Source organism: Gorilla gorilla, chromosome 3 (genome assembly GCF_029281585.2).
Source record: "Gorilla gorilla gorilla isolate KB3781 chromosome 3, NHGRI_mGorGor1-v2.1_pri, whole genome shotgun sequence".
Classification (NCBI taxonomy): domain Eukaryota; kingdom Metazoa; phylum Chordata; class Mammalia; order Primates; family Hominidae; genus Gorilla; species Gorilla gorilla.
Window position 1 is genome coordinate 58,672,116 of NC_073227.2, and position 24,310 is coordinate 58,696,425.

The following is a 24,310-nucleotide window of genomic DNA, read 5'->3' on the forward strand; positions in this document are numbered from 1 at the left end:
CAGACCATCTGCTGAGGTGCTACAGTTACATGTGGCCCTCAGAATGCGTTTGGCCTGCTCTGTTTTAGCACTCTGTTGGATTACCAATACACAAAACAAGTTAACCTTGATCTTTCACATTAAGTATCTCAGGGACAAAATTTGACATATGTCTAAACCTGTGACGTTTCCATCTAAAGAAGGCAGAAATAAAACAGGACTTTAGATTCGGTTACAATAAAATATCAGATGCACCAGAGACACAAGGCTTGAAGCTCTGTCCTGGGAAAATATGGCAAACAGTGCCTCTCCTGAACAGAATCAAAATCACTGTTCAGCCATCAACAACAGCATCCCACTGATGCAGGGCAACCTCCCCACTCTGACCTTGTCTGGAAAGATCCGAGTGACGGTTACTTTCTTCCTTTTTCTGCTCTCTGCAACCTTTAATGCTTCTTTCTTGTTGAAACTTCAGAAGTGGACACAGAAGAAAGAGAAAGGGAAAAAGCTCTCAAGAATGAAACTGCTCTTAAAACATCTGACCTTAGCCAACCTGTTGGAGACTCTGATTGTCATGCCACTGGATGGGATGTGGAACATTACAGTCCAATGGTATGCTGGAGAGTTACTCTGCAAAGTTCTCAGTTACCTAAAGCTTTTCTCCATGTATGCCCCAGCCTTCATGATGGTGGTGATCAGCTTGGACCGCTCCCTGGCTATCACGAGGCCCCTAGCTTTGAAAAGCAACAGCAAACTCGGACAGTCCATGGTTGGCCTGGCCTGGATCCTCAGTAGTGTCTTTGCGGGACCACAGGTAAGCCATTATACACAAACTTATTTGGATATGGTGATCATAGATTTCCTATCTAAATTTGATATAAGGTCTTATCAAAGGAAGTACTGTATTACCTTTAAGAGCTTGGGTTCTGGAAGTCAGAGAGTGAAGTTTAATTCTGGCTCTGTTCTGTTACCTTGGGCAAACTTCTTAACCTCTCTGGTTTCAGTTCCTTTACCGATAAAATGTAACATGGGGGTTAATGCTTACTTAATACTGCTTTTGTGATGAATAAATAAATAAAGTAGCTCACATAATCTCTATTATGTAGCAAATGCTTCCCCAAAAAAATTGCGATTCTCAAACTTGACCTTATCTCCATCCTATTCTTTTATCTGTTTTTCTTTTTGTTTTGGTTGACATGGCTTTAATGTTTAGTTGAGATAATTTTTAGGAATTATGAAATTTGCCTAGGTAGAAAATATTTATAATGTTTCTTATTTAGGGTTTCTTCAGTGGAAATTTTAAGAATTCTGTCACTGCAGCTTAGAGAGAATTATTCTTGGTTAGTATGTTGCTCTGCAGTTTGCAGCTAAGTGGGACTGAATATAGAAGAAAAGTAAGACATCTTGGATGTTTGGAAATCCAAATATTTCCCTAAAGTTAGCTTGAGTTTTGCTGGAGGCAGCTTATTGAGAAAGCCATATGACTGACAGAGTAGGCACAGGCCCTCCCCACAGAGGGCAGTCATCTTTCCAGGTTGCCTTCACCAGAAGCAGCCTAGTTAACTGACCTGCTGAACCTGCTATTTTAACAACCAGATCCCCGAAGAAAAGGACAAATTCTTGAAAATAACAAAGAATGTTAATAGCAGATGAACAAGTTTTCTCTTGCATTTAAATGTACTACATGATAAACCCAGGATACAAGGATGTGTCAAGAAATAAATCAGAATTAACTAGGATCCTCCAAAACTTGCCTCTGAAAATGGAAATTTATCTAGACTTTTTTTAACTGACCAGATGGTTAAAAAACAAAAACAAAAAAAAAACTGCCATGCAGAACTCACTATATAGCACAAGACACTAGAAAGCTGGATAACTGTTTTATCCCATCAATTTCTCACTTTAATATTTCTTTTGAATATGTGTGTATTTCATAATAAGAATAATGGGAAAAACTAAAATGTTTTCATTTTCTGAAGAAAAATATATGATTTATTTCACAGTGATGCAATATATAAGAATAAGTTTAGCAAATATGTCACCTGAAATGAGGTGATTTAGCTAAGGCTTATGCTCTTAAAATTTTCCACATTCTTTCTTTCCACTTTTGCACCTATGGTCCAAGTTACCTGGGAGGTTGGGAGGGAGGTTGAGGTGGGAGGATCACTTGAGCCCAGGAGTTCGAGACCAGACTGGGCAATATAGGGAGGCTCCATATCAACAAATTATAAAAAAAAAAAATTGCTTAAATGCTGGTCATGATGACACGCACCTGTGGTCCCAGCTACTTGGGAGGCTGAGGTGGGAGAATCGCTTGAGCCTGGGAGGCAGAGGTTGCAGAGAGCCATGATGCACCACTGCAACTGCACTGCAATCTCGGTGACAGAATGAGAACCTGTCTCAAAAGAGAAAAAAAAAAAGGGCTTTGGGAAAATTTATGTAGGCCCAAATGGCCCAAATGGAGTGGAATAAAACAAAGACTTTTTTAAAAATCATCTGGCAATGAGGTGATCAGGGGGCTAGGGTGGTATCAAAGAGAATAGATAGTAAAAGAGACATTTCAAATAAAATACAAAACTTGACAACAAATTGGATTGAGAGAGTTAATAACAGAGCAGGGGGAAATAAAGTTCCAATTTTTTTAGCCTAGGAATTAAAATAGTAAAACCATTGAAATGATCCGGTTGAGAAGGGGAGTGTTTGTTTGTCCGCCTGTTTGTTTGTAGAAGGGAGAGGGAAGGCAGGCTATGAGAAGTAAAATCATTTGCTTTAGGACATGACTGTTGGCAATATAAGATCTGTGTAATTACGACTATGTGTAAAGTAGTTGGTAATTTGAGGTGCTGATGTAGATTAAAATCCAAACCAAAGTAGAAATAATCCTATCTGCAATAATAACTGAAGGTCAAACTCACGATTTGATTCTTCTTAGAAGAAGTCTCCTAGAAGCTATAAATAAAATATTGCTTTATCAATCCAATTCTTTTCATCTAAGTATTAACAGCAATAATAGAAAGATAATGCCAAATATTTATCTAACTTGATGTAGCAAAAAGAAAATAGGAACTTAACTTTGAATTGTTTAGGAATTTCATGTAATAGTCTGACCTCAAATACATTACTAGAGAGATTTATGTGAATGTGAGCCACAGAAAATGGTGTTATTTTATTTTGTAAAACACATGACTCATCCTTACTTTCAACAACACTTTAAAGCGCTTTGCTGAAGTTTCCTGAATAACCTCACATAAGTAATGCTGATATTTACATTAACTCTATGAGGTAAATAGGAGCTGTGTTATTATCCCTATCTCATATATAAGAGAGCTAAGGTCTAAATCTATGAAGACAATGGCATTCAAATCCTTTTGCAATAATCCAAAGTAAGAAATACACACTACACTGAAACCTTGTTTGTGTCTCTGTCTCTTTCTCTCACACATATAACTGAGAAAAAATCTTGATGAAATAAATATTCTATTCTGTTACGTTTTATTTTTTACTGTTGATTACAACTCATTGCTGAGCATATCCTGCAGTTCAAAAAGCACTGATTTAAAAGGATTCATTAGCATTCCCACTGTCACGTGCTCTGTTGGACTCGTGTTGTCTTATTCTTTCCTTTTATTATGGCTCTCTTCAATTTCTCTGAATAAAAGAGATTTCAATCCCATAACTAATGTTACATATATTTGATGAGGAATATGAGAGAGAAAGAGGGCTTTTTATTTCTAGACTGTGATGCATGATGAGTGTGTCTCATGCTTCACCATGCTCTGTGGTCAATTATAAAAATGTAATTGACAAAGGCAAGTCCTATTGTGCCTAATTTACATTAAAAGGGTAACTTTAATTTTCATCCTTTGGTGCACATACCGATTTTCTATTATTTGAGTAATTCATACCTCAGTTGAAAAAAAAAACTTAACAAACATGTTTTCACCACTCAGGGCTGGGGATCTGGGAATTTATGACATTTTGCCTCAGCTCAGAATGACCAAATTTCAAATTGGCCTCCTAGATTTTCCACTTTCCTCATTATTAACCTCAGAAGCTATGTTCTGTGATAATTCGGCAGTGCATTCTCAGAAGTTTTAGCATAGTGTGGCATAGAAACTTTCAAACTTTATGCTAGTAATAGAATTCTTTTTAAAAAATTCTATATCACAATGTACCCCATAAATATGTACAATTATTATGTGTCTGTTAAAAATTTTTAAATAAAATACAGTACAAAAAATCCTGTACATAAAAAAAACCTATACAAAAAATCTTGTACAAAAAGCCATAATGAATGAAACAGATATAAGTGGAGCTGCTCTGGTTAAAACAGAGGGAAAGGAGGACCAGTCCTCCACTTGGTTATTCACTAGCTCTCAGTCACAGTTACTAAAGACTTCCTATCTCCTTGCAGCAAAGTTCAAAAGCCAATGGGATAGTAAAAGTGGCATGAGTGTGAGATTCAAATGGAGTTGGGCTCAAATCTCAGTAATACTGCCTACCAGCTATGTGACTCTGAGCAAATTACTTACATTTAAAAGAGTAATTGTAAAGAATAAGTCATAAAATTTATAAAATCATCTAAGACTTTACACCTTAATTTTAAATACTAATTTAATATTTATTTTTCTTCTTTTGCTTTCTTCCTAAGACCATCCTTTCTTCTTACCTTCATAAAAGAGTTTTTGAAGTCAGGAAAGAAAAAGTACAGAAATATGAGTATGGAATTGTTGGTTCTTTAAGAAACAGCAAAAAGAAATGCTTATATAAAAGTGGATTATTTCAAATTTTTCAAAATTATAGCATGCATTCTGACTGATTAGTAAACTACTCCCTGGTCACAAAGCTATCATACTCACTCTGCAAATTATACATGCCAGAGCACAGTAATTCAAGTCTTGGAGGTATCGTATATAAAAGTGGGGAAAGACGGAAGGAAGGAAGGAAAGAAGGAAGGAAGGAAGGAAGGAAAGGAGGAAGGGAGGGAGGGAAAGAAGGGAAGGGGAGGAAAAAGGAGGAAAGGTAGAAAAGAAAAACAAAGGAGGGAAGAAGGAAAATAAAAAGCAGCAAACACCCTGGGATAGCTTTGGTTTAAGACCATCTGTGGTTAGGGTGGTAAATATAAATTGAAGAGAAGACATTTCCTAAATTAGATGTGCCCGTATCTAATTTAAAATCACATGGTTTCTAATAAGAGTCATTTAATACCACAAGAATTCCAGAGTAGCAGGTTATTTGCAGAAAGAGTTCATAGCTTATCTGTGTTAAGCTTATCACTAGTTTATCTGTGCTAATACAGAGTATTACATATTGACAGCTTTTAAATTCTATGGTTAACCCAGGCCTGCCGGCAAGAAATGTGGGCCACTCCTTAGTCCTTAGTGTAAAGATATGTCGTCTGAAGATGTGTGGAGGCTTGCCTTAACACATAGAGAATTTACTGGTGTAGAATGCACTACTGACATTGGCCAACGGTTTAAATTCAATAAACATTATCACACAGGTACAATATGCCTAACATTGTGCTACAACATAGTACTGTGCTACTAGCAGAAATAACAATAGCAATAATGTTGATGATGATAAATAATGCTTGAAGACATAAATATGTGCCAGGAATTTGGCTAAAAGCTTTTACATGCTAGGTTCACAGAACAGGCAGTGAATAAATATTAAATAAATAAGCTTTTACAGGCAATATTTCCTATAATGCTTCCAACAATCACATAAATTATGTACAATCATTATCTTTATTTTACACATGAAGAAACTAAACCTCCAATATTATATAACATGCCCAAAATTACTGTTTACTAAGTGGAAATCTCAGTATATCAGTATATTTAGTTATCTATATATGGCCATATCCATAGCCAACTCTTTTTTTTTTTAACAGTCAGAGGCTTCCCATTTATTTATTTATTTATTTATTTATTTTATTATTATTATACTTTAAGTTTTAGGGTACACGTGCACAACATGCAGGTTTGTTACATATGTATACATGTGCCATGCGAGTTAATGGGTGCAGCCAGCTCTTTTAACTACTACACTGTACCCAACTCTGCCCAGTGAACACTGCAATATTGTCTATTTCCTTTTTACCTGTAGGAGGCTGCGGAAGAAAAAGGCAGAAAAAGCTTGAAGTGAAAACTGATGCTTAAAACACATCAAGAAAAAAATATATATGATACACATTTATAAACATCTAAACGCATATGGATACATATAAAAATTGTGTGCCTCAAGTTTTAATTATAATAATGGTAAAGATTTATACCGTTCTGTGTTCCAGGCACTATTCCAGGTGCTTTGCATGTATTAACTCATTTATTGTCATGATAGGCCTTAGAGGTAGATATTACTATTTTCTCCATGTATGTAGATGAGGAAACTGAAGCACACATCTGAAGATAATTACCTTTGGACAACACTAGGTAAGGGTGTAATTAGTGTGGGTAAGGTGAGTGTTAAAGATAATATTCCAAGAAGAAATGAACAAGTGCAATTGACTGTGAAAAACGAAAACAGAATGTTCTTGTTTATGGCAAAATAAAGCAAACACTGATAAGAAGCAGGGCCAGGGGCAAGAGAGGAGAAATATACCGAAATTAAAGAAATATAATCCAAGGACAAATGAACAACTAAAAGCAAAGTGGAGCTCTATATTAATCATTCAAATGAACATGGCCTTGGAGCACAAAATAAACGGAACTAAGACAATAGCGAGTTAATTTATGGGCAAGTAAGATTCTGAATTTGTGTACACTTTATTATACCTTTCTTAAAATTTATTGGTCTATCTTGTATTACTTGGGTCACATAAATTTTAAATCTGCACTACCAAGTATTATATTCCCTGATTGAAGGATATAACTGCTTTATCTTTTATGACAGAGAATGCCAGCTATAGTTTGTTTTACCAAAGAGTTGCTTAAAAAATAAGCATGTGTTAAATAAGATAGCCATTAACTCAATCATAGTACTATGTTTCAAAGTCATTGCTAATTGAAAGTTTCATCATTATGGCTTTTTTAAACATATTTTATTTTTTTAATTATAAATTTTTTCCAGTTACAAATGAACCAATTTGAACTACACACTACCCATCTTTTTAGAATCTTATAGTAGAACTCACCAAGTTGGTGTGAAAACGGAAAGGCCAAGTAATGCCTGAGAGGCCTGAGCAAGAAATACGGACAAACGTAGTAAAAAAACACACTGCTTTTCAAATGTTTTCATCTCTCCTCAAAACTGGCATGCAATAACATTAGACTTGTCACAAGGACTACTATCAAACTCCACTCATTGGGCCAGAGACCTTTGCGGTGTTAGCAAAAAACTTGCCCCTCATGTAGCATACTACCTACGCTTGTGATTTCATCAGCCAGTCAGTGACATCATTATGCCTTTAAAACATGAAATATTAAGATGAAAATGTGGCCCAGGGCAGAGCAGAAAGTAAAACTCAGGTCATATGGTTCCAAGTCCAGCTGAGATCGTGCAGAGGGAAGTAGCTAAAACCTTAAAGAAATATAAGATTCTCAGGTTCTACGTGAAGTAACCCTTCCAGAGACTTTAACTCACAGCCTCTGTTGGATCTAATTCAAAGCTGAACTTCAAATAAGGTCAGGTTGCAAAGAATTACAAAAAACTAAAAAGCTCACTTTGTAATGTGGGAAAAAAGTCTGAATCATAAGATAAAATTAGCTGAATGCACTTGTTGGGGTTTCTTGACTGGAGTGATAGTAAAATTATTAGACGCCCTCTAGTGGATGAATTTAAAATCATTTTTTCCCCTTGAAAATGAAAAAAGCTCTGAAACTGAAAATCAACTTTTTAACTTATTTAACAGGGCCAAGGTTTCTTTCCCTTTTGAGGTGATGGGAGTGGGAGTGGAGTATGCCTTTTAAAAAAAATGAAGTATTTTAAAAATATTTTATAGTGTTTTTTGTTGGTAGGGTAGAAAAGAATCATGTTTCTTAATATTGTAATTAAAATTTTCTAATTCAATCAAAAACTTTAAAAAAATAGAATCCCTCATTTGCTTAAAATAAAAAATATTGTAACACTTTTGTTTCAATTCACTTGCTATCAATTTAAAAATGCTTACACTCTCATCATTTCATTTTAATAATGTTTCACAGTAAAATAAAACTTCTCAGGGGAAAAGCTTATAAATAAGTAGGTAAGAAGTGTTTAATGAATAGAGGAATAATGAATAAATGTCCACTAGAATTTATTTTTGAAAACTACTTGCAACATTTTCTTAATTGTTGATTCAGTTTGTGTTTTTAAAAGTTGTAGGATAAAGGCTTTTTAAAAATAATTTGACACTCAGAGAATGGTTACAAGAATCATACATATTTCTGGATATCTTCACCCAGATTTTCTCAAATATTAACATTTTACATTTGCTTATTTATTTTATCTTATCTATTTTTTCCCAATTGCTTAAAAGTAAGCTGTAGACATGATTTTTCTTTACCCCTCAATACTTCAATGTGTGTTTAAGGCCTCTCACACACAGCCACAGTAATGATTGTCAAAATAAGAAATTTAACATTGATACAATACCACTATTTAATTTATATGTTCTATTCAGAGCTCATAAGTTGTCCCAGTTTAATTTTTGCCCTTTTAACAAAAGAAAATCCAAGATTATGTGGTGGATTCAGTTGCATACCTCTTTAGTATTCTTTTAGCTGGAGCCATTTCTCAGTCTTTCTTTGTGTTTCATGATATTGACATTTTTGGAGAGTGCAGACCAGTCATTTTGTAAAATGTCTCTCAGTTGGGATTTGTCCTCTCAAGGTTAGATTCAGGTTATACACTTTAAGCAAAAATACCAAATTAGTGACGCTAAGTTCTCAATGCATTACATAAGGAGACAGACATTGTCAATAGGTCCTATTATTGGCAATGTTAACACACTTATCTAGCTATTTCTCTTCTGTAAAGTTATTATTTTATTCCTTATAATGAATAAGTATCCTGCAGACTGATACTTTGAGGTTTTGTAAACATCCTGTTCTCCTCAAACTTCCACCCACTATTTTTACCAGCTATTGATGATTCTTGCTGTAATCACTTATTATAGTGATTACCAAATGTTACTCACTAATTCCGTTTATTCCTTTTCATTTATTAGTTGGCATTCTACATTATGGAAGAGGTTTTTCTCCCCCCATTTATTTGTTGTTTTTGTTATCTTGTAATTTTTATAAGTATGGGCTCATACTTTATTCAATAGTTTCTCATTCTTTTAGATCAGTTTCTTTTTTGTATTTTAATGCTTAAACTGCCCCAGATTTGGCCAGTGGAAGCTCTTTTCAGCTGGTTCCTGGGTTGTTTTGTTTGTTTTTTGTTTTGTTTTGTTTTGACATATTCCATCATTCTTTGAACAACTGTCTCTTCATGTCTTTTGACCATTTTTTAAAATGTCATTTTAATAGGGCTTCTGTCTCTAAAATAAAATTTAAATATGTGTTTTGCGGGGTACATTTTAAATGCCAGACACAGTTGTAGTTACTGCAGATATAACTTATGAGCAAAATCACTTGCAAAAAGTTTACTCAGCATAATTGTACTGGAAACTGAAATACAAACAATGTTTAAATCCTTGAGGGATGATTATTCTTCAAGGTTGAAATAATTTCTAAAAAATTCAAAATCTTACAGATCTATTGACACTTACCCAAACATATTTTAAGTAAATATTCACATGACTTTTCATAGAAACGTCAGAAGTATAACACTAAGGAGCTTAGAAATTGCTTTAGGTAACATGTTAGAAGGCTAGCAGAGTACCAAAGAGAAAACTTTCAAATACCATATGGAAAAAAGTAACATAGCTTTTTATTGTCTCATACAGTTATACATCTTCAGGATGATTCATCTAGCAGACAGCTCCGGACAGACAAAAGTTTTCTCTCAATGTGTAACACACTGCAGTTTTTCACAATGGTGGCATCAAGCATTTTATAACTTTTTCACCTTCAGCTGCCTCTTCATCATCCCTCTTTTCATCATGCTGATCTGCAATGCAAAAATCATCTTCACCCTGACACGGGTCCTTCATCAGGACCCCCACGGTATGTATTCCTTAGATTTAGTGTCATTTGTGGGCAGTTTTTAAATAGCAATGCTCAAAACAGAGTGGCATGAACTATGTGACAGATACTGTTCTAAGCAGTTTGCATATATTAGCTCATTTAATATTCACAGTCACCCCATAAGGTAATATTTTTATTATGGTTTTATCATAATCAATTTACAGATAAGGTAACTTAATATCTTCTGCTGTTCTACATTTGCACCATGAAATTAAATAAGAAAGAATGATTATTCCATTAAAACCCAGGATAAGCATTGGCAAATGGTTTCTGCTGGGCAGCAAGTACAAATTGTGATATTTAGACTACAGCAAAGTACAACTTGTTAAATGCTATCCAATAAATTAGCTAAAGTAAGCTGTTTCATTTTATATTCAAATCCCATATATTTACACAACATAAACTATGCACATTTGTGTGTATGTTAATATGCGAAATATTGACTATGTAATTGATTATTTCATTCAAAACTTCACACATGTGTTTGTACCTTTTTTGCTTTAGTAAAATGGTGCATTCCCAAAAACTAAAATTTATAAATTTATGAAATAAACATTGTTATGTTGGCATGACATCCAAAAGACATGTTATCAATGACATAGTGCATAAGTTATATCTGGTACAACTTATCAGGGAAATCATCTTAATTATTATAGCATGAATAGTCTCAGTAGATATTTTCAAAAGAAAATATTCATGGTGATGCTCTCTAATAGGGAATTGGGCAGTTTCCACCTGCCAGCACAAAATGGTATTTAATATTTCCAAAAAAGTATACTGCAAGAACAATTTGCCTTCAAAATCTTATCTTGAGAGATTCCATTTTATAAGCGATATCTAAGAAGGGTAGAGGGAAAATAAGAAGGTGAATCTCAAATAGGAGTTAATCTGAAGAAATATGAGCAGTACATAAGCAGAAAAACAAAAAAGCAGAGGCAGGAAGCAGTAAATATTATGAACACATTTATTTATTATTTTATTCATTTGATTAATACATACTGACTACTCAATGTTGCTGGAAACTGTGCTAGGTGAGGATACCATGGTGAATAAGAAAAATCTAGTAAGTATCCTGCTTTCATGGAGACTACAGTCTAGCAGAAAAGTCATAAACAGTAAACCAATTATCAACTGTGATGATGTTTCAAAAGAAGAAAAAGCATGACATGTTGTGGTTGTCTTGATATTTTTTCATTTTCAGTCATGTGCTAAGCCAAGATGGTTTTTTGAATTTTAAATGGATGTGTCACCAAAGTTTACAGATATTGAGGATTAAACGACAGTGTGTGAAGGCCAGGTGCGGTGGCTCATGCCTGTAATCCCAGCACTTTGGGAGGCCGAGGCAGGCGAACCACCTGCGGTCAGGAGTTCGAGGCCAGCCTGACAAAGATGATGAAACCTGTCTCTACCAAAAATACAAAAATTAGCCGGGTGTGGTGGCACATGCCTGTAGTCCCAGCTACTCAGGAGGCTGAGGCAAGAGAATTGCTTGAACCCAGGAGGCAAAGGCTGCAGTGAGCCAAGATTGTACCATTGCACTCCAGCCTGGGCAGCAAGAGCGAAACTCTGAAAAAAAAAAAAAAAAAAAAAGAATAGTATGTGAAAAGAGCAAAACCTCAAGGCACAGAGTAAACAGTAATTAGTTTTGTCTGCTAAAAATCCATAATCAGTCTGTATTTAATAAATTACTTTAACATTTCTAGATAAAAATTAATTTTATAATTAAAACACCATGCATGTAAATGTTCTCCTTTGTATGTCCACCCTTTGGTGACCAATTAATAAGAAATTTCAGAATGACTATTTCTGAATAGCACTATCTGTTTCCCTCAAAAAAAATATAGTGTGTGAAGAGTATTTCTTACTTGACACAGAAGTTCTCGATTATGAAATACAAGAACAGATTTTGAGCACTTCAGAATTGCACCTTTTTACCTTTAAGAACTAAGTCCAAAATTTCAGGTAGGCAGCCTGACTGTAAAAAGTCAGCAATTCCATTAATTTCCAGCAAATTTCTTCACAAGTGTAACCTATGAACTTTAACAGCTGTATTAATATGAAAAGTGAAATTATTTCAGATATCATAGAAAGAAGCACACAGTTGAGATAGATAATTTGGGGTAGTACACTTTCATCCACACATGATACTTACTATCCTTAGTGGCAGAGATACTCAGTGAACATAATTTTGTTTGGAAGTCAGAATTCACAAAGCAAACAAAAACATACAGTGGGGAAAGGACATCCTATTCAACAAATGGTGCTGGGATAATTGGCTAGCCATGTGTAGAAGAATGAAACTGGATCCTCATCTCTCATCCTACACAAAAATCAACTCAAGATGGATCAAAGACAGAAATCTAAGACCTGAAACCATAAAGATTCTAGAAGATAACATTGGAAAAACCCTTTAAGACACTGGCTTAGGCAAAGACTTCCTGACCAAGAGCCCAAAAGCAAATGCAACAAAAACAAAGATAAATAGATGGGACTTCATTAAACTAAAAAGCTTCTGCACTGCAAAAGAAATAATCAGCAGAGTTAACAGACGGCCCACAGAGTGGGAGAAAATCTTCACAATCTGTCCATCTGACAAAGGACTAATACCCAGAATCTACAAAGAACTCAAACAAATCAGCAAGAAGAAAACAAACAATCCCATCGAAAAGTGGGCTAAGGACGTGAATAGACAATTCTCAAAAGAAGATATACAAATGGCCAAGAAGCATAGGGGAAAATGCTCAACATCACTAATGATCAGGGAAATGCAAATCAAAACCACAATGTGATACCACCTCACTCCTGAAAGAATGGCCATAATCAAAAAATCAAAAAATAATAGACGTTGGCAGGGATGCAGTGAAAAGGGAACACTTTTACACTGTTGGTGGGAATGTTAACTAGTACAACCACCATGGAAAACAGTGTGGAGATTCCTTAAAGAACTAAAAGTAGAACCATCGTTTGATCCAGCAATCCCACTACTAGGTATCTACCCGGGAGGGAAAAAAAGGCATTATATGAAAAAGATACTTGCACAGGAATGTTTATAGCAGCACAGTTTGCAATTGCAAAAACACAGAACCAGCCCAAATGCCCATCAATCAATGAGTGAATAAAAAAATGTGGTATATATGTACTATGGAATACTGCTCAGCCATAAAAAAGGAACAAAATAATGGCATTTGCAGCAACCTGGATGGAACTGGAGACTATTATTCTAAGTGAAGTAACTCAGGAACAGAAAACCAAACATCATATGTTCTCATTCATATGTGGGAGCTAAGCTATGATGATGCAAAGGCATAACAATGATACACTGGACTTTGGAAACTCGGGGGAAAGGGTCAGGGGTGGCAAGGGATAAAAGACTACACATCTGGTACAGCGTACACTGCTCAGGTGATGGGTCCACCGAGATCTCAGAACTCACCACTAAAGAACTTATTCATGTAGCCAAACACCATCAGTCCCCCAAAAAACCTATTAAAATAAAAAAATAATTTTTTTAAGAAAGAATTCAACTGAACTCAACCTCATCTACTCTTTTAAATTTATATGTTAAGAGTTTGAGTACCCCATATTTCAAATCCAGATTACTTTGGCAGAAATAAGAGCACTATCATCTTCAAACTTTTCTATTCACTCTGTGACATAGTGGAAAACTCTTACTAAAACATGCTTTTCAAACAAATTATTATTATTTAAAATAATGGAAATTTTCTCCCATTGATTAAGTTGAATTAGTGATGCTGTCTTCCTTTTTGTCCACTTTGGTTTTGTAAGAAAACTGATCTTTAAACACCTGCTCTTTTCTCTATCCAACAGAACTACAACTGAATCAGTCCAAGAACAATATACCAAAAGCACGGCTGAAGACTCTAAAGATGACGGTTGCATTTGCCACTTCATTTACTGTCTGCTGGACTCCCTACTATGTCCTAGGAATTTGGTATTGGTTTGATCCTGAAATGTTAAACAGGGTGTCAGACCCAGTAAATCACTTCTTCTTTCTCTTTGCCTTTTTAAACCCATGCTTTGATCCACTTATCTATGGATATTTTTCTCTGTGATTGATAGACTACACAAGAAGTCATATGAAGAAGGGTAAGGTAATGAATCTCTCCATCTGGGAAAGATTAACACAAATGTTGGAGCATGTTTACATACAAACAAAGTAGGATTTACACTTAAGTTATCATTCTTTTAGAAACTCAGTTTTCAGAGCCTCAATTATTAAGGAAAAGTCTTCAGGAAAAATACTAAAAGATTTTCTCTTCCTCATAAGCTTCTAAATTAATCTCTGCCTTTTCTGACCTCATATAACACATTATGTAGGTTTCTTATCACTTTCTCTTTGCATAATAATGTACTAATATTTAAAATACCTTCAGCCTAAGGCACAAGGATGCCAAAAAAACAAAGGTGAGAAACCACAACACAGGTCTAAACTCAGCATGCTTTGGTGAGTTTTTCTCCAAAAGGGGCATATTAGCAATTAGAGTTTTATGCTATATAATACATACAGCACAGAGCCCTTTGCCCATAATATCAACTTTCCCTCCTATAGTTAAAAAGTAAAAAAAATGAATCTATTTTTCTCTTTGGCTTCAAAAGCATTCTGATATTTGGAGGAGTCAGTAACCAACCCCACCAACCAGCCCAGCAACCTGACAAGACTATGAGTTCTCCTTCATCCTATTTATGTGGTACAGGTTGTGAAGTATCTCTATATAAAGGGAAATTTTAGAGGGGTTAGGATTTGGACAGGGGTTTAGAACATTCCTCTAGGCTATCTAGTCTGTGGAGTTTGTGGCAATTAATTGCCATAAAATAACAATGTTTCCAAATGCAACTAAGAAAATACTCATACTGAGTATGCTCTATGCATAGTATGACCTCTATTTTAATGTGAAGAATTTTTTGTCTCTCTCCTGATCTTACTAAATCCATATTTCATGAATAACTGAGAAAAAATAAAACAAAATTAAGCAAATGCACAAGCAAAAAGATGCTTGATACACAAAAGGAACTCTGGAGAGAAAACTACAGCTTCAGTCTGTACAGATCAAAGAAGACAGAACATGTCAGGGTAAGGAGGGAAAGATCTTGATGCAGGGTTTCTTAACCTGCAGTCTATGCACAACACTATATTTCCATGTAATGTTTTTATTTCAGCCCTATTTGTATTATTTTGTGCATTTAAAAAACACAATCTTAAGGGGATAGACTAGACTGCCACAGCAGCCCATGGCACAACTGTCACCTACTGATATTCACATTAAATAGTATGGTTTCCAAAATATGTCTGCACAACAAGACCTCTTTGTTTAATTCAGGCTTGTGTCTACCTCTTCCATGAAAAATGGAAAGGGATGAAAATAATGGGAGTATAATACCCATTTAATGTGAAAAACATAAGAGTCTTAAAAGAAATTAAGCCATTTAACATTTTTTAAATAGGTAAGATACCATTATATTTATATGAGCTATGTACTGCCACACAAAAGATGAAATGTAATTTCTAAATACTCCAGGTGTGTGGTATTATGGAAAGCAAATTGCCAACTAATGGTACGTCCTTTCTTTCTTTGATTTTCTCCTCTCATACTTCAGTTTTATAGTGTTGTGTTGTTGTTTTTTTCATATCCTACCTTATTTTCCAATTCTGTCTCAATTGAACTCCCTCTGTGTACTCACTCTTTCATTCATAGCTTCTTTTTCATTAAACTCATATGTTTAATTAACCAATTCATGGCCCAGTTCTACAGTTGAATTGGACAAGGCTAAAATTCTGTAGTGTGCTAAAATGCTCAAGTTGGCACATAAACCCATTCCAAGATTTTATAGTTCTTGTAGATAACACAGGGATGTAGGTAAGTTGAAACAAAACCAGTGTCCTCTAAGTCTCTATCATATACTTATTCCTAAACTGATAATTCTTACTTCTGGATTTAAAAGCAAAAATAACACACTTGTACAGATACAATCTAAGGGCTTTATCACACATGTGTTTAACGAATGTATCTCAGCTTGGTTCTTCTTGTGTGCTCATTATGGATCTCTCTCTCTTAGGAATTGCCTCAGGCATTTTTTTTTTTACACATTAACTAAAGGGCTATTCAAAATCTTGACTCAGGGGTTCTTAACCTACATTTCATGCAAAAAATATACATATTTCGACGTATTTTTTATTTTAGTCCTATTTGTATTATTTTATGCATTTAAAAACACAATCCTGAGAGGGATGGACCAGACTGCCACAGCAGCTCATAGCACAAAAAAAGGTGAAGAAGTCCTAGTTGACTTTGTATATATATAAAGAAGTCTATTACAATAAAAATATAACATAATCTATTCATCTGTTTATATGCAAACATAAAAATGTAAATATTGAAACAAGATTGCTTCAATATGCTTATTGTTTTCAAACCAACAAACTCTCTTAAGGTTCAATATGTAATAAAAAACATAACACAAATAATTATTCTATATGAATATTATGGTCCATAAATTATAATGTATAATCTATGCATTATAATGTAATATATAAACTAAAATTTATAGCACAGAAGATAAATATGGCTTTGAAATTAAAGATATTCCACTCAACAGACAATATTTCATATTCGATATTACAATCATTTATTTTATGTCCTATTATAATAAAAGGTGAGGACTCCTTGTAAAAAAGGAAATGTTCCACAGAGTCAATGTAATATATCAGATATTTGAGATTCTATCTTGGTTTCTCTTCCTTTACTTAGCCTATAAAACTAGTTAAAAATGGAATTTCTTTTAGCAATTCAGTTTAGTACAGGAGTGACATTAACTAATGACAATAAATTGAACAAAGCCTACATTAGTTCAATTTAAGCCTATTCAACAGAAATATAGAAATATAGTAGCTAAAAAAATACTCTGGGGAAGGTACCACAAACATTATCTACCAGGGAACATAGCATAAATTAGTTTGAAATTTCCTGAGAGTGACTTTGTCTTAGAACTTAGGTGGTAGTCATGAAGAGATAATGTTTTTAGGCAGTTAAAATACTTCTAGAACTCCATCTATTTTACCTGTGGTCCACTTTCCTACATTGAACCAATGCCTTGGGCTTCTCTAATTACTATACATTGTGCTCATATGAATAAAAGAAATTTTAAAAGAAAAAAAAATCAGATTCAATATAATCTTGCTTATCATTTTTATGATTATTAGGAATCAAGTTTAAAACAATTAGTCTAACTTTAAAAGTTATATAAAACGTATGCATAGCAGCAATAGATAAATATATATGAAAACTGTTAATATAGTTATCTGCATGATTTCTTAAAAATTTCTTCCTTGTGAATTCCTGTAATTCCAAATTCCCAAAATGAACTCATATTGCATGTGTATTAAGAGAAAACATAATAAATGTTATATGTGTGTGTGTTTGTCTGACTTTTATTTTATACATCATTGTTTCTATTAGAAGGTGTTCTGTTCTAAGGAATAAAAATGTCAAACTAGAAGTGGCATTTTTCCATCTCATGTTATAGGATGTCCAGAGGTAGACATGCAGAATCAGTTAAGTCAGAGCTTTGAGTCAGCTTCTCTGATTATACTAGGCTTTTTTTTTTTTTTTTCCTGACTAGAAGTTGGCTGTCACCATTCTAGGGGTCAAAGGCAGAAAGAAAGGGTCACTTCTCATTATGGATCTCTCTTTCCCATAACTCTCAGTACTTCCCCTTAAATTGGCTAGAACTGGGACACATGACTGACCCTAAACAAATCACTAGCAAAGATTATCTTGAATACTTTAAAGGAATAATTTGTCTTGTGGGACAGTGTTCAGTTTCCCTGAACACTCAGCAATCTGATAACTAAAAAAAATGGAAGGCTTTTTCTATTTTTTATTTTTCGGGTGGGGAGGAGGAAGAGAGAAAAATAGACCGTTTTCTGACCTTTTGGGTCAGAAAACTGCAGTCCTTGCAATAATCACCAATTAACTTTTCAAAACAAAATTTAAACTACATATGCCACAAATTTAAGTAGCACATAATTTAAATACAATGCATAAAAACTAAATGAAGCCCTGAAGCACAATGATTGCACAGTAAATGTAGCTCTAAGGGAAAGGAACGGATTTTCATTGTTTTTCATAAATTAAATCCAAATATTTTAAACTCTAGTGGTTAGAATCTTTATCTGATGTATAGCGGATAGGTTCTGCCTAATTACTTACTTTCTTGGGAACTCTTGGCTCCTGTTTTTTTCTTCATTTATTTGTTTGATTTTATAACTAGTTCATTGGATAAGAAATGTTCACACTTTTTAAAAATTCTGGCCATCACTTCAGATTCAGAGAACAATTATCGAGTAAGTTAATAAATAAATGGCAAATTGAAATGGATTTCCTATAAAGCTAATGAAACTTAATTTCCAAATTCCTCACTTATTTCAGTCCACTCTTGGGGCCCTGGAAAATATGTTTTCATGTGGTCACATGTTTTTATAAAACCCACACCAAAAAAAAGTATTTTAATTGCAATTGGTTAAGACTGTCTCTTTCCACTCTTGCTTTCCCTCTGTCACCCTTCCCCGCAGATGAAGTGGTATTGAGATGGCCATGTGTACTTTTGGGACCCAGCCAAGAGGAATTTGAATTAAGAATATCTTTAGATTGACTCTAGAGGGATAGCGTGTGGTTCCTGGTCGCTTTCATGTTGAGCTAAGTCATTGCTAACCATTGCAAGAAACTTCCAGGCATAATACTAGAAAAAATACCTACTATAGTGACTTATCTGGCATAGTGACAGGAAAGTGTAGGGCCAGAGGTCATATCATGATATCAATGTGTCTAGACCTATGGCAACAGAACCATGTAAGTGGTGAGAAGAAAACAAGACACAAAATGTACAGAAGCTTCTCCATGGAAAATTATTGTACATGTACACCCAAAGGTGATTCCCAATAAGGTATGCCCTTATATAATCCCCTTTCTTTGAGCATGATTGGAACCTGTGACTTGCTTTCAATCATACTTTGCCTATGGCAAATTAATGATGTCATTCCTTAATCAGGTTACATGATCAAGAAAAGGTGCTAGGATATCAGTCCTGTGATTACATTATATTATATAAGACTATCTTAGCAAACTGAAGTGAGAAATTCACCCTTAAGCAAACAGTCATATTGTAAAATGCCTTTGCAGAGAGCTATGTGGCAGAGAATTGTGGACAGCCTCTAGGACCTGAGAGTAGCCCCCAGTGGACAGCCAGTTAAGAAGCTAGGGCCTTCAGTCAGACAGAGAAATGAATTCTTCCAGCATTCTGAAAAAGCCTAGAAGTGGATTCTTCCTTTGTCAAACCTCCAGATAAGCACACAGTCTGCAAGCACCTTGATTATAGCCCGGTGAAACCCTGAGCAAAAGACTCAGTTTGTACCTGGACTCCTTACCCATACAAGCTATGAGATAAACATGTATTGTTTTAAGACACTAAGTTTGTGGTGATTTGTTATGCAACAATAGAAAACTAATATACTTAGCAGGAAAAGCATAAGGAATAGATTTGGTCCTTATCAAATCCTAGTCAAAATGGAAATTCTCTCTTTTCAGAAGTACACTGAACAATGCAGCAGCGTATACAACTACAAACCCCCCTACATTTTTTTCTTTTGATTGGAAATGTACAAGATCCAATTTATGAGAATTCCTGTGCTTCTAGGGCACAAAACCATAGCAGTACTAGAAACAGCAAGTACATCTTTTTTATGCATTGCAATGTGTCAGATTTCATGCTAGGATGTCATTAGTAATAAACAGTTGTAAAACTGAAAGAAAACTTTCAAAGCTATCAATATATAAAAAATGGTATTATAAAATATTGCTATACTAAAATATAATCAAGTAGCATGCAGCCAAAATATTGTAGAAGAAAAAAAGTACTTTAGAGTTAATGTCAAGCAGTTAATAATAAAATATTACATTATTTTTTATAGATTTAATGATGTTTGTGGTATTCGTCAGTATAATGTTTTAGTTTTCTGTTGTTGTCAGAGATAGGGTCTCGCTCTTTCACCCAGGTTGGAGAGGTGTGATAATAGCTCACTGCAACCTCCAACTCCTGAGCTCAAGAAATCCTTCTGCCTTAGCCTCCTAAGTAACTGGGACTGCAGGCGTGCACTCCTATGCCTGGCTAATTTTTTTATTTTTATTCTTGTAGAGAAAGGGTCTCACTATGTTGCCCAGGCTGGTCTCAAAACTCCTGGCCTCAAGTGATCCTCCCACCTCAGCCTCCCAAAGTACTGGGATTACAGGCATGGGCCACCTCGTCTAGCAAAATATTTCCTTTTATACCCACTTACAGAAAGTCTACCCATATGTAAAAACTTCAGACCTCAGAAAACATGGATCCTTATAGTAGGAACTAAACCCCTGCATTATTTGTAAGACCACCTCCCAAATTAACATGCCAGTCCTGGTAAAGTGATTCACATCTTATTTTCTATGCCGAACTTACTATCTCAGTGATCTCCCCAGAAAGCTAGGATAAGGTCCTGCCTTACTCTTGCCATTCTAATGCCTTTAATGCCTTCTCTCTAAAATTCTTGGAACTGAAGTCTGTTTTTTTTGTTGTTGTTTTGTTTTGTTTTTTTGAGATGGAGTTTCGCTCTTGTCTCCTAGGCTGGAGTGCAATGGCCACTATCTCGGCTCACCGCAACCTCTGTCTCCCAGGCTCAAGTGATTCTCATGCCTCAGCTCCCCTAGTAGCTGGAATTACAGGAACTCGCCACCAAGCCCAGCTAATTTTTGTATTTTTAGTAGAGACGGGTTTTCACCATGTTGTCCAAGATGGTCTCGAACTTTTGACCTCCACCAGCTTCGGCCTCCCAAAGTGCTGGGATTACAGGTGTGAGCCACCGTGCCTGGCCTGAAGTGTGCTCTTAAACCAATATTAATTGGAGAGGACAGGCTAACTGATGGCAGGCTTTCCTGCTACAAACTATATGCCAGTCTATGTACCAAAATTGCTAATTATAGATTGCTAATTACTATGTTCAACCCACCTGATAGAATGTATCTTGCTATGCTCTAATCCATTTCTTCATCACTAGTTGCTCTCCTGAACTTTCCATTATCTATCACTAAATGTGCCAATTGTGTTCTACTTCCTAGGAGGTACCTTCTATCATTATTAACAGCTGGTTCCTCTGCAACAGCTGCCTATCCCAATAGATGTAGTTCCTGGAACCAACTCCCCAAAGTCTTCCCAAGTCCATTGCTATCAGATAACTATTTGATGACCAGCTAATTGACAAAATAAAACCATCATCAGATTAGCACCCTCAAATTCAATAGAAAACAGATACCAAAGAAATAAATATGCAAAAATTGACAGATCCATCAGATGAGAGCATCTCAAATTCCCACCACTAAATTTTAAATCTTCCTAAACTACATTTTTTTCTATTTTCATATCATGATGGAAGACTTGTCCCTGCTCCTCTTAAAGCTGAACCCCTCTACTTACGCTGTAGCTATCATACCCTCTTACACTTTGAGGACATAATTTCTTCAACTATTCCCTCTTTCTCTCACTTACACCATAGATCTCCCCCTTTTTACCAAATTCTCACTGGCATGTAACAGTGCTTTCTTATCCTAAGTCTTCAAAAAAATCATTTTCAACCACATATTCAATTTCAGCTTCGTGTCCTACCATTTCTAAACTCCCCTTCACAGAAAATTTCTTGAGTTGTTAGCACCAGATAACTCCCCTTCTTTACTTCCCTTTTAATCTTCAATGCCTGTTAACTTGCCTCAATTTTTTTTTTTTTTTTTTTTAGACAGAGTCTCACTCTGTTGCTCAGGCTGAAGTATATTGGCACGATCTCGGCTCACTTCAACCTCCGCCTCCCAAGTTCAAGCGATTATCCTGCCTCAGCCTCCCAAGTAGCTGGGATTACAGGCATGCAGCACTATGCCTGGCTAATTTTTGTACTTTTAGTATAGACGAGGTTTCACCATGTTGGCCAGGCTGGTCGTGAACTCCTGACCACAAGTGATCTGCCCCCATGAGCCTCCCGAAGTGCTGGGATTACAGGCATGAGCCACCACGCCCGGCTCAATGCATGTTAACTTGGATCATGCTATGACTACTTGGTTGAAACTTTTCCTAAGCTCACCAAAGATCACCCTACTATCAAAACAAATGGAGATTTATCTCTTCTTTACTTACTTTAATATTCATTAATGTTCAAACAATTGTTCATTCCTCTGCAAGAAGCTCAGGTGGAGGAAGACTTGGCCACATATGGGTGAATATTGGAGTAGGGAGATATGGGAAGAGGAGAAGGACTGACTTGGGATAGACCATGTGACAAGGTAATGAGTCAGGAGATTGCCAAGCACCAGGGAACTACACGGGAGCTAAATTGAAATCTTAGGGTGGGCTTCCATAGTAAAATACCATAGACTGTAGATGCATGGTGTTATTTCTGAGGCTTCTGTTCTGTTCCATTGGTCTATATCTCTGTTTTGGTACCAGTACCATGCTGCTTTGGTTACTGTAGCCTTGTAGTATAGTTTGAAGTCAGGTGGCATGATGCCTCCAGCTTTGTTCTTTTTGCTTAGGGTTGTCTTGGCAGTGCAGGCTCTTTTCTGGTTCCATATGAACTTTAAAGTAGTTTCTTCCAATTCTGTGAAGAAAGTCATTGGTAGCTTGATGGGGATAGCATTGAATCTATAAATTATCTTGGGCAGTATGGCCATTTTCACAATATTGATTCTTCCTAACCATGAGCATGGAATGTTCTTCCATTTGTTTGTGTCCTCTTTTATTTCATTGAGCAGTGGTTTGTAGTTCTCCTTGAAGAGGTCCTTCACATCCCTTGTCAGCTGGATTCCTTGGTATTTGATTCTCTTTGTAGCAATTATGAATGGGAGTTCACTCATGATTTGGCTCTCTGTTTGTCTGTTATTGGTGTATAAGAATGCTTATGATTTTTGCACATTGATTTTGTATCCTGAGACTTTGTTGAAGTTGCTTATCAGCTTAAGGAAACCATCTGATCTTTGACAAACCTGACAAAAACAAGAAATGGGGAAAGGATTCCCTATTTAATAAATGGTGCTGGGAAAACTGGCTAGCCATATGTAGAAAGCTGAAATGGGATCCCTTCCTTACACCTTATACAAAAATTAGTTCAAGATGGATTAAAGACATGTTAGACCTAAAACCATAAAAACCCTAGAAGAAAACCTAGGCAATACCATTCAGGACGTAGGCATGGGCAAGGATTTCATGACTAAAACACCAAAAGCAATGGCAACAAAAGCTAAAATAGACAAATGGGATCTAATTAAACTAAAGAGCTTCTGCACAGCAAAAGAAACTACCAATAGAGTGAACAGGTGACCCACAGAATGGAAGAAAATGTTTGCAATCTATCCATCTGACAAAAGGCTAATATCAAGAATCTACAAAGAACTTAAACGAATTTAGAAGAAAAAATCAAACAACCCCATCAAAAAGTGGGCAAAGGATATGAACAGACACTTTTCAAAAGAAGACATTTATGCAGCCAACAGACACATGAAAAAATGCTCATCATCACCGGCCATCAGAGAAATGCAAATCAAAACCACAATGAGACACCATCTCACACCAGTTAGAATGGCGATCATTAAAAAGTCAGGAAACAACAGGTGCTGGAGAGGATGTGGAGAAATAGGAATGCTTTTACACTGTTGGTGGGAGTGTAAACTAGTTCAACCATTGTAGAAGACAGTGTGGCGATTCCTCAAGGATCTAGAACTAGAAATACCACTTGACCCAGCCATCCCATTACTGGGTATATACCCAAAGGATTATGAATCATGCTACTATAAAGAAACATGCACACACATGTTTATTGCGGCACTATTCACAATAGCAAAGACTTGGAACCAACCCAAATGTCCATCAGTGATAGACTGGATTAAGAAAATGTGGCACATGTATGCCATGGAATACTATGCAGCCATAAAAAACGATGAGTTCATGTCCTTGGTAGGGACATGGATGAAGCTGGAAACCATCATTCTGAGTAAACTATTGCAAGGACAGAAAACCAAACACCGCATGTTCTCACTCATAGGTGGGAATTGAACAATGAGAACACGTGGACACAGGGTGGGGAACATCACACACCAGGGCCCGTTGTGGGGTGGGGCCATGGAGGAGGGATA

The 24,310-nt window shown here is 35.6% G+C and overlaps 1 protein-coding gene, 1 long non-coding RNA gene and 1 other non-coding gene across 4 annotated transcripts in view; 1 reads left to right on the forward strand and 2 right to left on the reverse strand.

Moving 5' to 3' along the window:
• The first annotated feature begins 271 nt into the window (after positions 1 to 271).
• On the forward strand, positions 272 to 21,924 carry GNRHR (gonadotropin releasing hormone receptor). Of its 2 annotated transcripts, none has more exons than XM_004038735.5 (3): positions 272 to 793; positions 9,854 to 10,073; positions 13,923 to 21,924. In XM_004038735.5, exons 1-3 carry the CDS (start codon positions 272 to 274, stop codon positions 14,165 to 14,167), a joined length of 987 nt encoding a protein of 328 aa, XP_004038783.1. In that variant the 3' UTR covers positions 14,168 to 21,924. The 2 variants fall into 2 exon arrangements, with proteins under 2 accessions (XP_004038783.1, XP_004038784.1); XM_004038736.5 differs by having other exon boundaries at positions 9,982 to 10,073.
• On the reverse strand, positions 7,254 to 7,404 carry LOC115934458 (small nucleolar RNA SNORA62/SNORA6 family). The gene has a single exon (XR_004070252.1). It is a non-coding gene; the product is annotated as a small nucleolar RNA SNORA62/SNORA6 family (small nucleolar RNA).
• Positions 21,897 to 24,310, reverse strand: part of LOC129533193 (uncharacterized) — a 31,099-nt gene continuing 28,685 nt past the window's right edge. The window contains exon 5 of the long non-coding RNA XR_010133378.1: positions 21,897 to 23,164. This is a non-coding gene — a long non-coding RNA (uncharacterized lncRNA). The remainder of the gene's footprint in view (positions 23,165 to 24,310) is intronic.

Bases quoted from the DNA above. Each gene is read 5' to 3' on its own strand.
- GNRHR (XM_004038735.5), top strand. From the start codon at position 272: ATGGCAAACAGTGCCTCTCCTGAACAGAATCAAAATCACTGTTCAGCC. The intron at 794-9,853 runs GTAAGCCATTAT...TGTCTCATACAG, and splicing joins GTGTCTTTGCGGGACCACAG to TTATACATCTTCAGGATGAT. The intron at 10,074-13,922 runs GTATGTATTCCT...TCTATCCAACAG, and splicing joins CCTTCATCAGGACCCCCACG to AACTACAACTGAATCAGTCC.